This window comes from Heteronotia binoei, chromosome 3 (genome assembly GCF_032191835.1).
Source record: "Heteronotia binoei isolate CCM8104 ecotype False Entrance Well chromosome 3, APGP_CSIRO_Hbin_v1, whole genome shotgun sequence".
In the NCBI taxonomy this organism is placed as follows: Eukaryota; Metazoa; Chordata; class Lepidosauria; order Squamata; family Gekkonidae; genus Heteronotia; species Heteronotia binoei.
This window is the reverse complement of record NC_083225.1, coordinates 167672013-167695485: the sequence shown is the minus strand read 5'-3', so window position 1 is coordinate 167695485 and position 23473 is coordinate 167672013. Positions and strand designations below refer to the sequence as shown.

The window sequence follows — 23473 nt, the reverse complement described above, 5'->3', positions numbered from 1 at the left end:
TGCAGATGTTCAAAGGTTTCTCAATAAACAAGTCCATATGGAAGGTGGGGGATCACCTGGAAGTAATTTTACACATTGCAGGTGACCAAACAACACCTGAGTTAGATTCCTGCCAACGTGTTGGCTTAAAAACTTATGGGGTGAAAATGGTGATCAAAATATCCTTCTCTCCTGGTGCAGTACAGTGAGTAAGAAAATCAACCATGATCCAGGAGGCCACTAATTCAAACCTTCCCTCTGCCACAAATTCATTAGGCGGACTTAGATAATCTACCCTCTTTCAGTCCCTACCTACAACAACTGGTCTACTATACAGAACTATTGTGAAGGATTGCAAGATAATCACAGAACCACAGTCGGAAGGCTATCTACTCCAGTTACCATAGCAACCTGAATAGCCCAAACTAGCCTGAAAGTGTCACAACTTGGAAGCTAAGCAGGGCTGGCCATAGTTCACATTTGGATGGGAGGCCACCAGGGTTGCTATGCAGAGGAAGGCAATGGCAAACCACCTGTGCTTGTCTCTTGCCTTGAAAATCCCATGTAGGGTTGTTATAAATGAGTTCTGACTTAGCAGTACTTAATTATTATTTTTATTCCCATCTCCTGGTTCAACACAGGAAGTCCAGAGCTGGAGCATCTCACTTACATGGCTGTCCAGTCTCTATCTGACAGTTTACAGTGAGCGAGAGGCCCCTCTCTCGATATATGGTTTTATTTTTGGACCACCTGTACCATTAGAAAATTTTCCTGAATGTTCAACCAAAATCTGCCCTCCTGGAACTGAAGCCCATGAGATCTAGTCCTGCCCTCCAGGGGCAGCAAAGAACAAGTCCTTGAGTTCTTCTGCCTCACACATTTTCAACACCGAAAATAACTATATAAATGCCAAGTGTTGTTATTATCATTATCATCTTCAAAAATGAAATATGTCCTGTATTTGCTAAACAAGGAATAAGGCAGGTACATAAAACTATGTGCAATTTGACCCATTTCCAAGAAGACTGATGAGCAGAGAGAGAATGAAGAGTATTATCCTACAAAAGAACTTGTTCAACTGATCCTCAAGAAGTCCTTATAACCTGCCCACTATCTGCACCAGTATAATCTAGAATAGATTATTCAAGATGTAACTGGAGAAACCTCCCTCCTCCACATACGCATATGAGAAGGACGATCATCTTTGAAATCACCATCTTTGCCTTGAACACTGTTTTTGCTAATGCTCAACCAGAGCTCTGATCTGGGGATACAGAAACAACGGAGGAACAGAATCATAGAGTTGGAAGGGACTTCCAGGGTCATCTAATCCAACCTCCTGCACAATGCAGGAGACTCACTAATTCCTCCCCGTAAATTCACAGGATCTTCATTGCTTCATTGCAATTAATAGAAACAACCGTTTGTGCATATTGTTGTTGTGATCTAAAACAGGGATGGCCATCTGGCCCAGCTTTCACAGCAATTTTATTCAGGCTGAATAGGGCTTTCTTGCCATGCGATAGCTCTAGGAATCACAGAAAACTGTAAAGTGGTGAGGGGGAGCAAGAAAGTTTAAGGTGCCTCTCTTGGCCATTCATGTCTCCAGTGACAATATTACAAAGCAATACCACTTAGCAAATATTTAAAAAGAACAGATAGGGTTAATAAGCCCCTGGGGGCTTGAGGACATTTTGACTTACGATTTTCATTAATTGCCCCAAAGTTGACATCACCACTCAACTCGAGCTTCTCTTACTCAAGTGTCAAAATTTGGTTTCCCAATCCCCAAGTCTCAGCAGGGGATCCCTGGTTTTACAGGCTTCCCCCCGCCCCCAGCCAGCTGGTCGGTGGGGGAAGCCCCGCCCCCACAGCCACCACGCACCTCTAGATCTCAGGCAGGTTTAAGAAACCTGCAAACAGGTCCTGTTTCAAAGTGTGTGTGTGTTTGTGTGCCCTTAAAGTTGAGCAGGAAGTACTTCATAGGGAAGGGTCAGCAGCACAGTCCCTCTGTTTGTTTTGCTTTCATTTCAGAGGAAGTAAGAGTGTGTGTGTGAGAGAGAAAGCATAGTAACCCATGTTCTTTTCAGATGTCGATGTGGAGGAACCAGACCCAGTAAGTGTGTGTGTGTGTGTAAGAGAGAGAGAAGGTTGCCAATCTCTAGGTTTGGAGGCCCTCCCCCCGTTTTAGGGTCATCAGAAAGTGGGGGGGAGGGAAATATCTACTGGGCACTCTATTATTCCCTATGGCAGGGGTGGGAAACCTTTTTCCTGCCAAGGGCCATATGGATATTCATAACATCATTCGAGGGCCATAAAAATTATCAACTTAAAAAACAGTGGTTCGCCGAGAGAGAATGATTCAGGCCAGCAAAATTAATGCAAATAATTGTTTTTCTATTTGAAGTCATGTGATGAGAGCCTAACCTGGCACACACACACCCCTGGCCCACCGCCCTAGGCAAATGCATAGGTTCAGGGCTTTTTTTTTTTTAGAAAAAGCCAAGCAGGAACTCAGCAGCATATTAGACCACATCACCTAATATTAGTATATTAGGCCACACCATCTGGGATAATCAAGTGCAAACTGAATTGTGATGGTAACTTTTCCAGGCCCTGCAGCAATTCTGGCCGGCCAGCCAGGCTCCAGGCAGGCTGCCGTACAGTACATCTGGGCCCCATGATCCCTGCCTGGCCCTGGGGAGGCTGCTGCACAGTGCGGCTGAGGCCACGATTCTTGCTGGCCAGCAAGGTCCCAGTAGGATACCACACGGCTCGGTTTGGTCCAGCAGTCCCCAAGGGCCACACCAAGTGACCTTGAGGGCCGTATACGGCCCTCAGGACAGAGGTTCTCCACCCCTGTCCTATGGAGAATGGTTCTCATAGGGAATAATGGGAAATTGATCTGCGGGTATCGGGGGCTCTGGGCAGGGCTGGATCTAGGGGGGGCAGAGGGGGGTGTTTGCCCCCGGTGCAACGGAAGGGGAGGCGCCAAATTGAGTATGGAGTCCATTGTATTCTATGGGACCATAAGATAGAATGGCTTATAAGGGGGCATCATTCTTTTACTTTTACCCCCCCCCTCAAAAAACATGTAGATCCGGACCTGGCTCTGGGGGGGCTGTTTTTTGAGGTAGATGCACCGAATTTTCAGTATAGCATCTAGTGCCTCTCCCCAAAATACCCACCAAGTTTCAAAACGACTGGACCAGGGGGTCCAATTCTATGAGCCCCAAAAGAAGGTGCCCCTATCCTTCATTATTTCCTATTGAAGGAAGGCATTTAAAAAAGTGTGCTGTCCCTTTAAATGTGATGGCCAGAACTCTTTTGGAGTTCAATTATGATTGTCACACCCTTACTCCTGGCTCCATCCCAAAGTCTCCTGGCTTCACCCCCAAAGTCCCCAGATATTTCTTGAATTGGACTTGGCAACCCTAGTCAGAATTGATCATTATCCACATCAGCCATCTACTGAATACAAGTCAGATGATTTCTTCACAGACCTCAACTGACTCTGAGGGAAACTTCATGTGTTATGCTTTCTGTGCTTCCATGTAGGAAACAATATAACAATATTGTCATGTGTGGCCATAATATATATAAGTAAATACACTGTAACACCAATGGACTGAAAACAGTGGCTGTTCCATATAATAATAATAATAATAATAATAATAATAATAATAATAATAATAATAATAATAATAATAATAATAATAATAATAATAATAATAATAATAATAACAACTTTTATTTATACCCCGCCCTCCCCGCCGAGGGAGGCTCAGGGTGGCTTACAGGACATGGTAAAAGCCATGTTAAAACAATAAAACAAGATTATACAATTCAATACAGGTAACAATTAAATATTTAAATAATCTAAAAACAGTCTAAAATATAATCTAAATAATATAAATTACCAGCTATCTCCTTGGGTCAGTTCTACATGCAGGCATGAAACACTATGCAAGACCAACTGTAGAAATTCTGCTCAGAAATAGACAAAGCTAAATATTAACAGGAAAACTCACTGCTCAGAGTCTTCCAACCTAAACAAAGTTACATCTTTCTAAGCCTACTGACTTCAGTGGACTTAGAAAGGTATAACTTAGGATACCAATGTTGGTCTGACATAAGTTGGTGTGAGTGAATGTGTGTGGACTATTCATCAGAATTCGCATATTCATTAGGAAAGAAAGAACTGGATCACATTTTTTCTGTGCAGAAAAATCAGTTCTCAGAATATGGAGCTTCTTGCATAAATTATTCCCTACAAAGCAAAAGAAAAAAGCTCCCTCGGCATAGTACCTTACCATATACAAATCCTTGACGACTCCTAAATACTTTCCGTTCCCGCAGCCAACATCAGCCACCACAGCTCCACACGGCAAGCCCTTAAGGAATTCAACTACTTGTGGCCAAGGACTGTGTCTAGTGTTGCTGAAATGCCCAGCAATTTCCTCATAAACCTCATGAACGTACTTTTCCTCTAGTTTTGAGGCTTCGCTGTCACTGAAAGGGAATGAAGGTGCTGTATCTTTAAGCTGACTGTCACACACAGAAGGGTAAGCTAGAAAAAAAAAAGATAATTTTTTTTACATATAGCTTCACCATTATGTGACATCGTGTTATAAAGGAGAATGATGAAAGCCAAAAGCAGTACTGCAAATTTTGGACTTTAAAAAGCAAAGCAGTAATGAAAATAACCCTTCATATCCCCGAAAAAGTCTTCCCCTTTGCCAGTTTGATGTAGTGGCTAAGTGTGCAGACTCTAATCTGGGAGAACCGGATTTGATTCCCCACACCTCCACTTGCAGCTGCTGGAATGGCCTTGGGTCAGCCATAGCTCTCACAGAGTTGTTCTTGAAAGGGCAGTTTCTGAGAGAGCCTCTCAGCCCCACCTACCTCACAGGGTGCCTGTTGTGGGGGAATAAGATAAAGGAGATTGTAAGCTGCTCTGAGACTTTGATTCAGAGAGAAGTAAAAAAAAAAAAAGGTAAAGGTAGTCCCCTGTGCAAGCACCAGTCATTTCCGGCTCTGGGGTGATGTTGCTTTCACAACGTTTTCAAGGCAGACTTTTTACGGGGTGGTTTGCCACTGCCTTCCCCAGTCAACTTCACTTTCCCCCCCCCCAGCAAGCTGGGTACTCATTTTACCGACCTCGGAAGGATGGAAGGCTGAGTCAACCTGGAGCCAACTACCTGAACCAGCTTCCGCTGGGATCAAACTCAGGTTGTGAGCAGAGGGCTCCAACTGCAGTACTGCAGCTTTACCACTCTGCACCACGGGGCTCATTCAGAGAGAAGGGTGGGGTGTAAATCTATGGTCTTCTCCTTCTTCTTCGGCAATTTTATGCCTTATCCACCACCTTAAATGGAGGCACCACAAGAGGATCCAGGTGGTGCTATGTGGACATATACTGGTGATGATTCCATGTGCACATAGGAGTTTTTCAGCTCCTCCCTTCCCACCACCATTTCCTGGTCCAGGGAAACCTTCCAGAGAAACCAAGAGGTGCAAGGGGCTACCAACAGAACGTGAAATCACTGAGTCAAGCTTGAAAAGACAGGATCACAGTAAATGTACTTGCAAAAAAGGCCATAATTTCAATAATTAGCAGCACATTTTACTGATTAAATTACCTGACCTTTGATAATCTTATGAGTTCCAGCGCAAGCAACAAATTGGTACAATTAGGCACAAAGGCACCAAGTAGTGTTACAACAAGGCCTTCCAGAAATTCATATTTTGCAAATTGGGAGCCAGCTTCAAATACACATGCCTTTCTAGTCACTCCGGGGCAAATTCCTACCTGTCCCCTTTTATCAGCATTAGGCACCAACACTAACTATAGTAAATACTTATTTGTAACCATAAGCCCCTTAAGAAAGGATAATTTTTACTCCAGAGAGGGTGGCCAGGAAGGGAGAGGGACCCACACATTTCTGAGGCTATCTTCTAATTTGCAAACCATGGTTTGCTGGAAAGCAGCTAACAACTCAGAACTTTACAGCTGCGCTATGCATTTCCAAATGTGGTTACAGCTCAATACTTCTCTACATGATTCACACAAAATTTAATCTGAGTTACTCCAGAGATCCAAAAACTTACCACAATTGCAAGGACTTCTCCTCACTTTTCGGAATGTAAAAGATGTCCTTTTCCCTCTTTTGTTTAAAGTTAAATCTCCAATGTCCGCAGAGACAGTTCCCCCCTTCCATCCTTCAGATGCTTTAACAATATCAAACTTCCTAGGCGTGATGCTTAAACATAAAACAATGACTAGGTTTTAGGTGGAGTTCTTACATTTGCTTACAAAGCTCATTGTAATTTAACTATATTTCAGGCAATGACTGTGGATAAGTGGCTGGGCATCTGCTTTGCATGCAAAAGGATCCCGATTCAAACCCTGGCATCACCAATTACAGGACTGAATGTTGCAGTTGCTGAAGACCCCTGCCTGCCAGAGATCATGGAGAGCCGGTGCCAGAGCAGACAGTACTGAGCTAGATGGACCAACACCCTGACTCAACAGAAGGAAGCTTCATGAATGAAACAGCGCTTTCAAATTCTGTGAAATAATGGGACCTAAATATCTATTGTCAATTGTTCAAGACACAACTGACATTACAGCATTTTTGGTGCCACCTAATATTTATATGGATGAACCAGATTATTTTCAGACTTTCATTTCATGCTTAAACTGGATAGACATCAACATGGATAGTTATCCCTACCGCTGGCAAGAAAGGTGAAACATATGCAGATGTACCTGCAACCTTATATAATAATTTCAGAGAAGCAGCCATGTAAGTTTGTGTTAAGTGCCATCAAGTCATTTATGAATTAATGACCTCCAAAACATCCTATCATTAACAGCCTTGCTCAGGTCTTGCAAACTGAGGGCTGCGGCTTCCCTGACTGAATCAACTCACCTTATGTTGGGTCTTCCTCTTTTCCTCCTTAAAGACTAATAACATTTACTCCAGGCATAAATTTCTGTGAACTTTTATTTTTTAAAAAATCACATGGCTATAAATGCCCTTAGTCTTTTATGAGCCATCAGACTTCTATTTTGGTTTTTTTCTTCTGTTTTATTACTTGCAATTTGTGAGACAGATCTGGCCCCCAATGCAAATTTTATCCAGCTCTCAGTGTATCTGATCAAAACTAACAGCTGCCTTGATCTAATGTGCATGCTCCGATGTGAGCACAAGGGCCCGTGCTTTCTCACTGTCATCTATGAAATGGTGAAAATGGAGGTGTCACCCCTGTGCTCAGAGATCATTCTTTAGTATTGACAATAATTATATAGCCCGTTAGCCCAGAGCTGTTCAATGGAACAGAATTCAGACAGAGATGTGGTAAATTTTACAGGCCACATTATATATTTGAAGTGTGTACATATAACGTTTTTTCAAGCTTGTGCACACAAGAAACATGCTGTACAGTGGTTGGGAATGGCCCACACGATAAAAATAAGTTTCTGACGCATGAACTTTGTTGTAGTTAGAGGTATACAGTTGAAAACCTGGGTTCAAATCCCTGCTTGGGTTTTGAAGCTTACTAGATGACTTTGCGCCACTCATACTCTTAATGTAACCTCCCTCATAGGGTGGTTTGTGAGGAAAACAGCAGATACATTTCATCCACATACGTACATCAGTCAAGAGCTCCTTGGAGGAAGGGTGGAACATTAATGTCACAAATGAATGAACACTTCCACCAAAAACAGATTTTTCACTTTAAAAATGGCAACAAGAAAGGAAGCCATTAAATTTTAAAAGGCGATGAAGAGAGAGAGAGCAGCAGAAACCCATTTTCTCATGCAGTCTTATCCTTTTTTTTTTTTTTTTAAAGAGAAGCGTAGAGTCATTCAGATTCCTCTGGGAAATCCTGCAGAATTCCAAGTCGGCTCATACTGAGCCTTTTCTTCAATGATCAGTGACATTAATGCAGAATTTGCCTCAGGAAGAAAAAAAAATGTGTTCTGATGAAGAAGCCTGCATTGAAATTCCCCCAGAACTGCTGGCTTCAAAGTCATCAGAACCTGACTCCCAGCAAGACAAGCAGTCAGTCTGTTATTGACTTCTTGGCTGGTGAGCTAAAATTCAGAACTGTCAGAATATACTACAGCAAGACAAATAATATTATGAAGCCAAAACACATACACACCTACGACATCCCCATCCACTTCCCTCTCTCAGAGGCAAGATTTTTCCCTCCATTTTTCTTTCCCTTTTTTGTGACTGAGCCACCCTACTTATTTGTTTTCTTCTGGCTGTCCAATCCTGTCACAGTATAATATTTTTGCTGTTTGCTCAGCCCAGGAACCTGAAGAAAAGAATGGGAGCCCCTCGCCTTTAACTTATACAACTTAAATGACACTTGAGATGTTTTTATATTCCAAATTAACAAAATATTTTATTCAACTTAGAGGGGAAAGATCAGATGAAATCAGGGATAAAATTTCTGAGGTAACTCAGTATAGTTTACTCTGAGACAAAACCAGTACATGCACAGACTTTAATTCTTATATTTCAGGCTAATGAGAGTTTCTTAAGCTTTTCATGATGACTTAAATCTTTATGTTGAGAGGCTTCTGTTCTAGTCTTTCCCCCAAACGCTTCAGTACAGGTTCTCTCAGTAATCTCCAACTCTTTTTGTTTCGAGAAGGCTGGGACACTATCCAGTACCAAACCCCTTTCTCTTGGAACAACAGTACTCATCTTGAGTTTTTAAACTAACTCTTAAGGTCTCTAAGGGCAGTTTCTAACCACACCAGACCAGGGATCTCACTACTGTTCAGAGAAATCTTCTTGTTTAAACTGGGTAGGGAAATTTCTTCTCTCTCGCTAGAAGATCTGTCCCCTTTCCTTGGCTCAAATGGGAGTCTCCATTTATCTACCCAATGGTCCTTGCCAACTTTCCCCATTTCTCCTGTCTGTATATTAAACTGCTCTCAGTCAGGGATGAATTCCAAATGAATTCTCCTCCTCAGCATCCAGTTCAGAACTCTTTCCCTGCTCAGCTGATATTAACCAATCAGATTGCTTGGAGCAGCCTATCACTCAAGGCTTTCTGGCTCTGTGAGGAATCAACCCTTCATAGTCGTTTAACTGTTTGTACAGCACTTCCGAGTTTTTAAAAAGTGCAGTTTGTCACAACACCCTTTTCATCTCTGCAAGATCTCACGCTTCTAATCAGTTTTCAAATGCTTGTGTTTTCAAGTCCAAGCTGGACTATCCTATCGTCAGAGTCAGGAGAGGGCCTCCTCATAGCCCAAAATATTCCTACCAGTGATGATCGCTCCTCCAGCTCTATCACTCCTGTTTCCTTTAAAGGCCTACAACTCCACCACCTCTCCCTTGACACCTCCCATAGCTGGCGTTCATCCCCACATCACTGCCACAACATCAGTCTCCCTTCCTCAAAATCCCCATTTTCTTTGGAGCCTCTTTAGTCCTGATCCCTACAGAAACTGAGCCCCAAGTTACATGCAATTGTATCTGTACATATTCTTTCCTTGTTTCTCTTGCTTTCATCTTGCCTTCACTGTCATCAGCATTTAAACTTTGCAAGCTCTGCAATGTATAGACAAAATCCTTCCTTTTTTCACTAGCATTGCTTTGCAAAGAGCCACACAGATCCATGTCATCTGCTTACACCAGCACAGTGTAAGAGCGCTAGGACAAGGACCTGGGAAATCCAGCTCTCTACTCTGTTATGGAAACTCACTGTGTGGTCTTGGACCTGTCACTCTCAGTTTAACCTTCCTCACATGGCTGTTGCTGTGAGGGTAACCTGGAGAAGGGACAAACGATGATGTGAGCCACTTGGGGCCCCCACAGGGGAGAACAGTAGGGTATATCTAAACAAACCAACTAATAAGGATAAACCAGAAACAAACACACCAGCTTCTCCTAACAAACAGCAGGGGAAGATGGTCGTCATTCTGCTTCTTCACTGGTTTTAGGTATGCAATATAATTAATAGGTGAACTTCAACACCTACCCATGTGTCCAAAGGTACCTGGACTCTCCACTCATCACAAGTAAACTGCGTTGAGGCAGCATCACCGCCACTGGCTGTCCATCTGGATGCTTAAAGTCCATCACAATCTGCAAATAAAGGATAGAATAAGCCAGCATCCCTTGCAGTTAGCAATATGTACCAAAGATCTAAATTTTTTGTGTTCACTCAAAAGCTCGGCTGGCTTGTACATGCTGCCTTGAGCCACCAAGGCCAGCAGGAAAGGGAAGTGGAGGAGACTGGATTTATAATATGCCCTTCGCTCAGAGTCTCATAGTGGCTTACAATCTCCTTCCTTTCCTCTCCCCACAACAAAGACCATGAGAGGTAGGTGGGGCTGAGAGAGCTCTCCAACAACTGTTCTTGCTAACCAATCAGATTACTTGGAGCAGCCTGTCACTCATATAAGATAAGCATTTTAATCAAAATAAAGAAAGATTACACACACCTTCCTGACACATAGCAAAGACTTTTGGGGAGACTCCAGATGACAGGATAGCCCAGCAAGGTCCCCTCCAGGGTGTACTCTGAAGCTACAATGCAACTCTAACCCCTTCTTGGATATTTGGATAGTAACTTTCACTAATACCATTTTCAAAAGAACAAGGAGAACTAGGAAGATGCTTTCACTGAATGAGGCAGTGAGAAGTATTAAGCATACAACATGAGAAGTCACCAAGCAGCCAGCAAGTCTGGTATTACTGGGGAAAAGGAAGACAGGAAGGGGTAAGTTTAACATCATGAAACAAAAAGGGTTTCAGGAGAGAACAGACATCAGTCTGAACCTGAAGCAAAGCAAAACAAGATTGGGGGGAAGGCTGTCACTCAGTGGATCTCAGACTCTCCCAGGTTCAATCCCTGGTGTTTCCAGTTAAAATTAACAGGCAGTGGGTGATATGAAAGATATGAAAACCCAGTACAGTCACTGCAAGTCAGAGTAGACAATACTGATCTCAGTAAACTGATAGTCTTTTCAGAGATGTAACTAACAGCCAAAGGAGGACATAAAAAAGAGGATATGGTAAGAGATTAATCAAGGTAAGAGGCTCCCCATAACTTATGGGTGCTGTAGTGTCAACATGTAATCGGGAAACAGACAATCAAGAACTGCAGAAGTACATTAAACAGAATCTTAAGGAACAGATTACATAAAACATTCGTTACAGCAGGGGTGTCAAACTCATTTATTATGAGGGCCGGATCTGACAAATAAGACCTTGTAGGGCCGGGCCACATGTGTTCCTATTTAAGATTAGATAGCAGAGATATAAGCTTTATAAAGGATACAAACACAATTAAAGAATTTTTTTTTAAAAAAAACCTTAGAAATAAAACATGCTTAAAACATTAGCACTCGATCTCAAAGGTGCTTTCTTCGTATTTCTTCCATGAGATCCAGGGGACCAGGCAAAGGAAGCTCTGGCTCTTTCCTTCCTTCTCCAGGGGACCAGAAGGGGGAGGAGCCTCAGCCAATAGAAGGAAGAGAGTCATGGCTCAGTAGCTCTGCTGTGTGATTGAGCAAGCCTGGCAAAGCAAGCTCTGTCTCCCCCCTTCCTCCCCAAAGGAGAAAATAGAGGTTTTGCTCTCTAGTTCCTGTGCAATTGAGCAAGCCTTGTAAAGCAAGCTGTTATGCAGAAAGAAGCAAGAGAGAGGGAGAAGACAGTAGATGACAGCCAGTTGCTCAGGGGCCTGATAGGAGCCCTCTGGGGGCCTGATTCAGCCCCCAGGCCACATGTTTGACACCCCTGCATTAAAGGATACTGCTACACATACACAAGGTCTTGATTGTTCCCACCATTCTACCCCCCAAAATAGTTTCACTTTAGTCAGATACAGTGTTTAGTTAGCTGCAGTTTAGCCTCAAAACACAACTAACAAAAGCTAAATAACAATCTCCCAGAAAAACCTGTCTGAATAGGAAAGTGGAGAAGACGACATGGTACAGTTGCCAACCTCCAGGTTAAGCCTGGAGATCTCCCAGAATTCTAATTGATCTTCAGACTGGCGATCAGTTCCCCGGAAGAAAAAGGGTGAACTCTATGGTATTATACCCCAGTGAAGACCCTGCCTTCCCCAAACCTCACTCTTCCAAGGTTCCCTCACACACAAAATCTCCAGGAATTTCCCAAGCCAGAACTGAAAACCCTACAACAGCGCATATGCTACAAAAGCATGACAAGAGCCTCCAAACTCAGATTTAGGGGGCAAATTAAAACATAATGCCAGATACTTAGTGGGCATCACAAAAAGTTGCTGATAAATGGCAGCTATGAGGAGAAAGAAATGCTACACTTTATGTGCTATTAAGGCGGAGTATAAATGAATTAAATATTTTTGTTCACATCAGAGCTTCAGCTTCCGAGTGACTGTCTGTTAAACATTTTGAGGCCCAAATCCAAGGAGCTACTTTATGAGAAGAAACAATCATGGCATAGCACTTCTCTTTCAAACAGTACACTTGCACTACTTAAGGGGCCTATGGTCCAATACCTGTGTTTGATCTGCAAAACAAGAGATTTATCAACCTGCTAGTGGGATGCTGATTTTGGCTGGAAGACTAAGGCTGCCTCACACAGATCAAACACTGCTTCTCTCTCTGAGAAAAATCTGAAGGGGGCACTTCACAAAGTTGGATATTTTCAGTGTCTGGCTCGCAACTGACACACACAATGCTTTGTTAGTGCCTACAATTTCCACACCTGCAAGAGGTTTGCTTCCCCAGATAATGTTATCCTGAAGAGTTTCTTTTTTAAAAAACACTTTAATTTCTTATTATTCTTTGCAGTACAATAATTAGAAAAATTAACCCTGCTGTGATTTGGAAGAATTCTATTCCTACCCAACCTCCCTGCCCACCCCCCACCCCCCAAGGCCATTGCTGAAGGAGGAGTGATAACAAGTCCCTAAAGTTCTTTGTAAGTCTTTCTCCTAGCTGAACACTCCAAATTGCCACTTCTTTGTCTCACTCTCCCTCACACGCCCACAGACACAAAGGCAGATTAAGGTTTCTGGACCTCTTTTTTTTTAAAAAAAATTCACTACAGACTCGCAATCAATAGTGCTACTTCTGCCACAGCCAAATCAATCCACCTCATGACAGCTTTCCTCCACAGGAGCTATTTCCAATTACTATTTTCGTTTTTTACCCATTTTCTTTATTCTCAGAGGTGGCAAAGTCAATAAAGATCAAATTTCCAGCTCGCCTATGGTGTGCCTCACCAGGACGCACAGTCAATAATTTTAAAAAGGGAGTGGGAGGGAACTGCTGAGGGGGATGTTTTCAATCACATACAACCCTTTATAATATTTCTCTGAAACTATATGGAAAGGGAGGGGGCGTACACAGGCTCACCCCCCCCCGCCACTCCCCTGAAAGTGCGAGAGAAATGGATGAAACTAATAATAATGCTCCTTGGTGTAAACATGACGTTGGATGGGACGTTCATGATGAGGGGATACGTGAAACTATTTCTGAAAATGCAGAGACATCAAAGCAAGCACCAGCATCCTGAACGCTGGTCCAGTTGCATAAGACAAACTAATGTGGCAGGGGGATGATGAAGAACAGGGGTGGGTGGGAGAAAAGGGCATTTCTTAAAGGTATAAAAAGGTATAAAAGTTCTGTGCACAGCTGAAATTACATTTGGCGGGCACAAAAGAGACAGCAGGGAAATTATTGTTAGAAGAGGCTATATAAAGTGAGTCACTGTTTAGCAGCATTAATAGCTGCTGTTACGTTGGCACAGAGAAGAAGAGATGCCATGTCAATTTGCAAAAAAAGAGAGAGAGAGAGAGAGAGATGTAATTGCCCATAAAATGATACTCTTAACTGGGCCAAGTTCTAAGAGCATAGAAATACATCCACTTCTAGGTTATTATAAACAATTCTTCATCAGGTAGATCTGAACAGCTCAAAAGCTTACAGAGGCCAAAAACAGAAGCTGCAGAAAAGCAAGATACCATTAAACGGATTTTGAATGTAACTCTTCAAAGGTGCAAAAAAGAGAACAGAACGCACATACATAAAGAACAGCTAGATTTGAGTCCAGTTAGCACTTTACAGACCAACAAGATTTGAGGGGATAGAAGCTTGACAGACGAAGCTCCCTTCATCAGACCTCCCTTCTGTCAAAGCTTTCTAGTGCAGACTAACTTGGCCTCACTCTGATGCATTAAAAAGTTTCTAAAAGTTGCTCAAGAAAAGGCAATGAGGGGCTATCAGGTTGGATGTGGCCATGGAGGCAATTTCATCTGCTTCCCCCATCCCATCCCACCTCACCCCCTGCAGTTTTGCCGCATTTAAGTCAAGGTGCTGCTTAATTTTGCACACAGTATCAAGAAAAGAAAGATGGACATATTCTAGATTTTAATGATACGCTTTGGTTTTATGTGCTGTGCATTGGCTATCTCCAAATACACGTGACTCAACAACAATGCAGCCGTTTCAGCTGAGTGGTGGTGATTTTGTAATATAACCTGGCCAGATACAAAGGAATCAGAGCATGTAGAACAGTAATCCCTAACACAGTGCCAGTGGGTACCGTAAAGCCCACTGCCTTCTTCTCCAAAACCTCTCTTCCCCAAAGCTTTGTGCCAGTCTTGCTTTTCCTTCACTTCAATGGAGCAGGTGATGCTTCAGAAGACTCCAGGAGAAACCATCTTTGAGTCTGCAGGACACACCTTTACAGAAACAGCTGCCCCCATCATAGGAGGACAATGGGCTCAAAACTTCCCAGTGTATTATGACTGCCCCATCATCCAAGAATGCTACTTTATGGCAATGCCTACTCCCCTTTCTCAAAATTTTAAAAGTGGCCATAGATTCAACAGGGTTAGGGACCTCTGGTGTACCCACCCCTCACTCCTTTACCGGAAGACTATCTGAAGAACAGAGCATCCCTCAAGAATACGGAAATGGGGAACCCCTGGTGGTGAATGAATGTATAAATTAAAGTATACCTGGCTGAAAGGGAACAAACCATCTGTTGGAAGGGAGCAAAGCATGCTAGTAGAGAGAAACCAGTACAAACATGGACAAGTATGGTGGGACTAGATTAGGAAAAATGTATCCAGAATGACATAAGTGAAGAGCAACGAAGTCAGCCAAAGCTGGGCTGCTGAAAATGTTTTCATATTTCCTTTTCAGAGACAAAGAGGAGCAAGACCTATTGCCCAATCATTTTAGCTGGAAATGCTGGGAACTGAACCTAGGACCTTCTGCATGCATGAGAGACATTCTACCACTAAGTCATGACCCCATCCCAACTATTACACCCCAGTCATCCAATTGATTGCATTTATTTACACTTAATAGTTTTGAGTCCCATTGAGAAAATGAACATAAATAAAAAATAAACACATAAAATTTTGTTTTATCCCGGGATAAATCCTATACTTTTGATTGGACAGCATGATGCCCACCTGGGAGAGTGAGTAGCTGCTATCACATGACAAATACTCAATGGAAACTTCCCATGTTTTAAAAGACACGGCTTGCTGTTTTATCATCCATCTGAAATGCCCACCGCGTCAGCCAGAATCTTTCCCTGCTCCTCTTTTCCACTTGCTTATTTGGAATCAGAGCTTGCCTGCCATAAGCCACAAAGGATTCATTATTGCAGGTCTGCAACAGAGAACCTCCAGCTCCTAAGGGTGAGAGTTTAACAGTTTTCATTGCATCCTGATCTCTCACGCTGACTGGTGTAGCTAGGACTTAATCCCTCCAGGAAAAGTAATGCTGGCTGTGAGCACCTTCCGTGATTACGAAGTCAAGGATTCAGTTAGGCTTCCAGCATTGCCTAGTTTATTAAATTTCACCAGCTGCCCACGCTCATCTTCTTACAAAAGGCTCCAGCAGTTTCCTCAGCTCCCCCCTCCCTTCTCTCTATGAACAACAAGTATATAATTCTGTTTAGTCTTCATTTTGTTTATGTCTTTTGAGGATTTTGCTAATGCCTTTTGAGGATTCAGCAATATCGGAACATGCCTAGAACTCATAAATTCAGCACTGTGGGGGAAGGGGAGGGGAAAATAGGGTTGCCAGCTGTGGCTTGGGATATTTCAGGATATTCAGGGATAATTTCTGGGGAGGGTGGAATTTGGGGAGGCGAACGAGCTCAGCAGGAATAAGAGGGCATAGAGTCTGCCCTCTGAAGCTTCCATTTCCTTCAGGGGAACTGATCTCTGTAGTCCAGAGATCTCTGTAGTCTAAGAACTCCAGGCCTCACCGAGAAGTTGGCAACCCGAGGGGGCAAGTGTGGCACCGCTGGCAACTATGGAATAGCCTCTCTCTGGATCAGACCCTTTGAGCATGCTGGAACACAAGAACAATTTTCCTGGATCAAAACAAGTAATGCATCTAGTCCAGCATTCTCATTCCAACAGAATCACCCAGGAAGACTGTGTTATAAGCAGGTGAAAGTCTTCATTTGTGCAGACAACCAGCCAGAAATATATGGAGCTAGATCTCATGAACTGCAAGCAGGAGGTGGGTCAACCCCAACTCCTCTTTGAGCAAACAGCCCCCTGCATACTCATCCAGGCAAAGCTGGAAGTTGGTGAGGGACCCTTTTGGAGAGAGTACTCTGAAGCATAGGAAACTCTACTAAGGAGAAGGAATCAGGCAAAAATTGTCCCTTGCTCTTCTGCCAGTGAGAAATTTTCTCCACAGATCACTTCTGTTTGTGAAAGGAGAGCAGGAGGAATTTACAAGAATCACCCTCCATTATGGAATTTTTTATTGCCATGTGCAATTGGTCCCCAAGGATCCTGTGACACCCAGCATCACCTTTTCAAGGATCGTAGTGGGATGCCAGGGGAACATGAAGATGGGAGAAATGTGCCTCTACAGCAGCCCTGAGCTTGTGGTTCCCAGGATTCAATTGTTTGCTTCTGTACATAAGAACATAAGAGAAGCCATGTTGGATCAGGCCAATGGCCCATCCAGTCCAACACTCTGTGTCATACAGTGGTCAACCCCCCCCCAACGTTCACAAGTGGGACTAGAAGCCCTTCCACTCTGCCCGCGCCCCAAACACCATGAACTGAACATGAGTTCTGTACATGAGAGCCAGTTTGGTGTAGTGGTTAAGTGTGTGGACTGTTATCAGGGAGAACCAGGTTTGATTCCCTATTCCTCCGCTTGCACCTGCTGGAATGGCCTTGAGTCAGCCACTACTCTGGTAGAGGTTTTTCTTAAAAGGGCAGCTGCTGTGAGAGCCCTCTCAGCCACACTCACCTCACAAGGTGTCTATCGTAGGGGAGGAAGATAAAGAAGAATGTGAGCTGCTCTGAGATTCGGAGTGGAAAGTGGAATATAAATCCAATATCATCATCATCTTCTACATAGTATGTTCTATTTAACTACAACACTTAATTGCTACTGAAAGACCTATGGAATCTAAACACATACTGAAAATGACAACTAGTGGCTATTGCCATATTTTGTGGTAGTGAATTTGATTTTCATTATGGTTTGTGTGAAGAGGTATTTTCTTGTGTCTTCCCCAAATGTGCCACTAATCAAATGTATTAGGTGATCCTGAATGTTAGCAGCAACAGAATGTTTCAGAAGCAAAGCATCTGTTTTGTATGCAGAAAGTCTGAGGTTCAATCCCAAACATCTCCAGCTAAACAGATCAAGTATCACAAAAGATGTGAAAGACCTCAGCCTGAGATTCTGTGAAGTCACTCAGAGCAGATAAGACTGAACTTGGCATAAGACAGTGTCATGTGTTGGATAATGGTTTGTTCATAGTTGCTGAACTCATTTGCTGATTCTAGCACTGCGAAGATTATACTAAAACAGCTCTTTAAAAGTTGCTAGTTCAATTGTGTGACTTTCTCTCCTGGTAAAAAAAAATTAGATACAGTCTGGAGCCAATAATAATGTAATAGTGGCACTATTACATTACTATTGGCTCAGGCTTCATCATTATTCAAGAGACGTATACCTGACCATGGCAGCAAGTTATCTAGAATGAGGCCTCTGATTTATATCTCTGCCTTAGGTTGAAGATTATGATTATAAAGCAATCTCACCTTGCGGTCCAGGTTTAAGAAATTACTGTATTATTGTAATGTCTGGAGCCACTCTGCAACAATATTGCTTGACCACTGTGGAAGGCCAATTGACCAAAATGCATTTGGGTCAGTGTCAATAATAGTCTATCTTTGAGATTAACTTGCAATTTTATTCTGAAATGAGGCTATTACACTAGCCTATATTAGTTTTTATTGAATTTGCAATGCATATGTTTAGTTTTGAGTATTTGGTAATGCTCCAAGTTTACACACAGAACTACTGGGCCCTTATATTCTGATTTCCTTAAATTTCTTGGTTCTTAATTCTCGTTGGGTTAAGATTTTTTTTTCTCCCTTCCCTTCGCACACACACAAAAGCCCTTTTCCAATTTCCAAATCCCTACCTGGCCACCTAAAGACAATTCTTACGGGTCACAGGTGACCAGGCAGATACCTACTTGCAGTGCTTTATTTTTGTGGCACTACTCACCAATACCGACTACTGGTACCTTGTCAGGGAGCTCTCCCAAGTTCTGAGGTGGGGATTCATGGAAATTAGTGCAAACTTGTATATGCATACAGCACTTAAAAAAAAAGAAAGCACTGCCTATTCATGAACCTTTAACAAGGGGTTGATTAAAAGGACCTCCTTTAGCGTAGCTTTGCATCTTATCCACAGTGGCATTATGAAAGAATATCCTTGTTCTGGGACACTATTCCCTCTAAGTTGTGCACGTGAGTGGCTGCTCATTAAAACAGGAAGCCCCGCAAAGCAGCAATCTGGAGTTGTGCGGGATCTTGCACTGCCCATTGTCCAGTTTAAGACTACTGCAGTTCTATTCTGCTCAGGATGTGAACTGCTTGGCTCAGTAGAGCGAACATCGGTCTAGAATCTAGAATCTAGGCCTCAATAGACAAGTACTGTTAAAGCCAAAAAATCATTCTCTAGCAAGTAGACTCTGCAAGAAATAAAAAAGACAAAAATTGAAATTTATCTCTTCAACCAACACTGGAATACAGGAAAGTATAATTCAAGACACAGCATGGTTTGCTTTTGAAATTGCTCCTTCTACATACTCAGAGCTAAATAGATGTGTTTTATTTCCAGGAGAAAAATGCATTATCTTAAACAAGTGAAATGTTACATTCTCAGCTGAATTTATCCTATGTGTATCCCAGTTCTGAATGCAAAAGCTGCTTTGGGTCCCAAGTGTGTGGAGAAACAGTGTGTGTATATATATAATTTTAGAAAGATAAATACCCCACCTCCCAATCCTATCCCATTTTAACAGCTTAAGGGGGGGGGGGTAATAGTTGAAACTTTAGTCTCTTGAATGCTAATCAAATAACAGTTTTCTTATTTATTTTAAATATTTATACCCTGTACTTTCAAGGCTTGTGGATTTCAAGGCAGCTGACATCAAAGCAAAATGAACAAATAATTTACAAAACTATTAAAACAAATTAAACTGACCCATAAAACGTTAGCAAAAAGGGACTATGAAACTTATGACCAGCAGGATCCTAAATCTTTTTTTTAAAATTAACACCAAAAGTTTAAAATTATCTAAAAGCAGCAGAAAAAATACAATAAACACAGGTAGTAGAATTAAAGTAATCTCTTAAGAGTATTACAGCTCTTCCATAAAGTATTTAGGTTCTGATGGGCCTCTAGAGGAAGGAAGTTCCACGGTGGTGGGTCTCCTTTGCTGTTCAGATTTCACGCAGTCAAGAAGAATATCAAAAATCAATCTTGATGCTTATGGCAATACAAAAGATAGAAAGCAGACTGGGCTATCTTGGGTTCAAGGCATATAGGATGCAATTCAAGAACACTTTCCTAGGAGCGGTTGGAGGGACAGACATGTTGGTCTCTGGTGGAGGAGCAAGATTCAAGCCCATTCAAGGTTTAGTGAAAACTGGAGGAAGAAACATTAGCAATTCAAGATATGCCGATAAAAACCACATTACTGTCTGAAAACAGTGAAGACTTGAAACAACTACTGATGAATATTAAAGCAGAAAGTGCCAAAGCAGGACTACAGCTGAACATCAAGAACAGCAATGACTACTAGGGAATTACACCTCTAAGGCTGCTGAAGAAGAAACTCAAATTGTTCAAGCTGGCCTGTTACTTGGTTCCATTGTCAACCAAGAGATTGAATCCGAGACATCAGGAAACTGAGATTGGGAACGGCAGCAATGAAGAAGCTAAAAAAGATTCTTAAGCATAAGTATGCGTCACTGGCAACCAAGATCAAGTTAACTCATGCCATAGTATTGTCTATTACAATGAATGGGTGTGAATGTTGGGCAGTGAAGAAAGCTAACAGGAGGAAAGTAAATTCCTTTGGAACGTGGTGCTGGAGTAGAGTTTTACAACTATCATGGACCACCAAAAAGACAAATAAGTGGATTCTAGATTAAATCAAGCCTGAACTCTTCCTTGAAGCTAAAATGACTAAAATGAGGCTACTGTACTTTGGTCACATTAGGAGAAGACAAGAGTTGCTGGAAAAGACAATAATGCTAGGAACAGTTGAAGGCAGCAGGAAAAGACAGAGACCCAACATGAGATGTATTTACTTAATCAAGGAAGCCACAACCCCCAGTTCAGAAGGCATAAGCAAGGCTGTTAACAATGGAATTTTTTGGAGGATATTAGTTCATGGGGGTCGCCATAGGTTGGAAGCCACCTGACAGCACTTAACACCCACAGCACCTTAAATACAAATAGGATTTCCAGAGTCAAGAGGAATTTTGTGTTCTTCAAGGTGCTACTTGGCTTGAACCTTACTCTCTCCTGGTAATGAAATAGGACTCATCCTTAGTAGATTTGCTAAGGGATTGCTTCCATAGTGGGTCTACACAGGTCTATTCAGCAGGGCTTACTCCCAGAAAACGTTCTTAGGATTACTGCATTGACAGTTTCACACAGTTAACGCCTGTCTTCAATCATCCACCTTTTCCTTCTCTATACACACACCTGCAACTCACACATTACATAAACCCAGGACTTTGTTTTGTAGCAGAAACTTCTTTGCATATCAGGCCATATACCCCCTGATGTAGCCAATCCTCCTGGAGCTTACAGTAGGCCCTGTACTAAGAGCCCTGTAAGCTCTTGGAGGATTGGCTACATCAGGAGTGTGTCCTAATATGCAAAGGAGTTCCTGCTACAAAAAAAGCCCTGCATAAATCCAAATTCAACCGAGTGGTAAAAGCTGTTCTGCACACCCTCCATATCAAAACTAGAGCTCCTTCTTACAGTACTGGACACTGCACAGCTCAGAATTCTTTTCCTCTTGTAGGCAAGGATGAGAAGGCATTGTACAATATTTAATAAGCAAACCAAAACCAACAATGGGGGAAAACAGCACCTTTGGCACCCAAGATCATCAGAACACACATCATTAATAGTGGCTTACTAGCTATAAAGAAGTTAGGCCTGTCAGCCTCAACATTTCACCTCAGGGCTCAAAAGACACTGTAGCGTACAGAACAGAGAGAACAGTATAAAACTTCATTGGCCTTGGTTTTGAACTGAGATATTATTGAACGCCATCTGACATCCAAGGGAGATGATACCGCCTACACTGTAGCGCTGCCAATTTGAAGCTTCTTTCAGGCCCTGAAAGACCAATTGTGCCTCCTTCTGGTTTCTTCTGTGCCACAGCTTCATCTGCATGCAGAAAACTTTTCACTGAAATTTGCCACAGCCTTAAAATAGACCGTTACAACAATGGGGAATGACGTCACGGGCTAGAAGAAATTAGCCTTCCTCACTGAATTCCACAGCAGAGGTATTAGTGAAATGCAACAGAGGCAGATAACGGCTTTGTAATACAGCACAGCTCAGCTTGGTAGCTGTTAATTTCTGGCCAGCATCAGCAGGTTCATTTCATGCTCTGTGTACTTATCTGCCCAAAAATAGCTCAGAAAATAAAAAAATAACCACTACTGATAAATCCAAAAAATTAAGATTACTTTTATTTATATTTTAGTCCCTGGGCATCTACATCAACACATCAGAGAAGGCAAGATTTTGGAAGCATGCATTTCAGTAAAAGGATCGATACAGAACTCTGATTTTTAAGAAAAGGAAGATGAGACATTCATTTGATCAAGTGCTTTAGATATCACGGTTTTTTACAATTTCTTTCAATAATATATTTATCTGAAAGGAAATAGGAATGAGACAGATTTCAAAAGGAAAAATCAAATCAAGAAGGTGCAAGAGGGAGAGGAGAGCCACACCCTCAACCAAGTATCATTTAGAGGAAAAGCCTGAATTACATAATCTATTAAACTTTCCAGGATCCTAGTCCATGAGAGAGTCCCTGTAATAAACCCCCTAGTTACATAGGAGGATCAATGACATGGGGGTTGCTAGGTGACTACTGACATACTCCTTTACTCTAGCTGTTGCTTAGCAACTGACACCTGCATTCTCCTCCCTCAAAATATGCTTGAGACATAGAACTGTAGAAGTTGCCTCAATCAAAAGAGTATCAAAAAGGGGGTGCAGAGAATTATGTCAAGGAAAATATCTTTGGAAAGAAGAGGCGACTCCTGTCATCTGCAACGGATGGAGCTTCCTTATAAGAATCTTACTGTATGGGGAACATTACACATAGGAGGGGTTTGGTCAGTATGAATATGGACAGATGGAACCATAAAGCAGCAGTGAAGAGACAAAGCAGACAGACGCAATAGAAAAGAAATACTGCAGGGATCAGAAAAAGCACTACATTAAGCTAAGAAGAAACAGTCCAATTACTTTGTGATTACTACTGTACATAACATCAAAAAATACATTCATGAACTCCGTACACTGATCTTGTGATATTCATCTGAGTGTAGTTTGATTGGCAACAAAAATTTCACATCTGGAGACAACTGGAAGCTTCCTTCCAAAGACACAGAAGAAGAGTTTTTATCCCCCACTTTTCTCAGTTTTAAGGAGTCTCAGGCTAGGATCACACATGCTAAATAATGCAGTTTCAATCCACTTTCAATGCACTTTCCAACTGGATTTTGCTAGTTCACACAGTAAAATCCAGTTGGAAAGTGCATTGAAAGTGGTTTGAAACTTCATTAGTTAGCATGTGTGATCACAACCTCAGAGTGGCTTACAATTGCCTTCCATTTCTCTCCCTGCAACAGGCACCCTGTGAGGTAAGTGGGGCTGAGAGTTCTGAGAGAACTTTAACTGGCCCAAGGTCACCAAGCAGGCTTCATGTGGTGAAGTGGGGCATCAAACTCAGTTCTCCAGATTAGAGTCCACCGCTCTTAACCATCACACCATACAGAAGCAAGTATGGCTAGATTATACCCATGCCTATGAGCATGACTGTCAATAAAAGTTCCAAAATTATATTTTTTTATTTACTTTTTAAAAGTAGACTCTAAGGTTGTTAGAAAGCTGGATTTGGTGGTC

The 23473-nt window shown here is 42.2% G+C and overlaps 1 protein-coding gene across 1 annotated transcript in view; it reads right to left on the bottom strand.

The window, feature by feature from the left end:
- The window catches only part of ALKBH8 (alkB homolog 8, tRNA methyltransferase), a 71936-nt gene that overhangs the window by 17123 nt on the left and 31340 nt on the right, over positions 1–23473 (bottom strand). Inside the window, exons 9-11 of the mRNA XM_060234860.1 lie at positions 9994–10100; positions 6091–6242; positions 4293–4549 (exon numbers count right to left, since the gene is read on the bottom strand). Of these exons, the coding sequence (XP_060090843.1) occupies positions 4293–4549; positions 6091–6242; positions 9994–10100 (516 nt within the window). The remainder of the gene's footprint in view (positions 1–4292; positions 4550–6090; positions 6243–9993; positions 10101–23473) is intronic.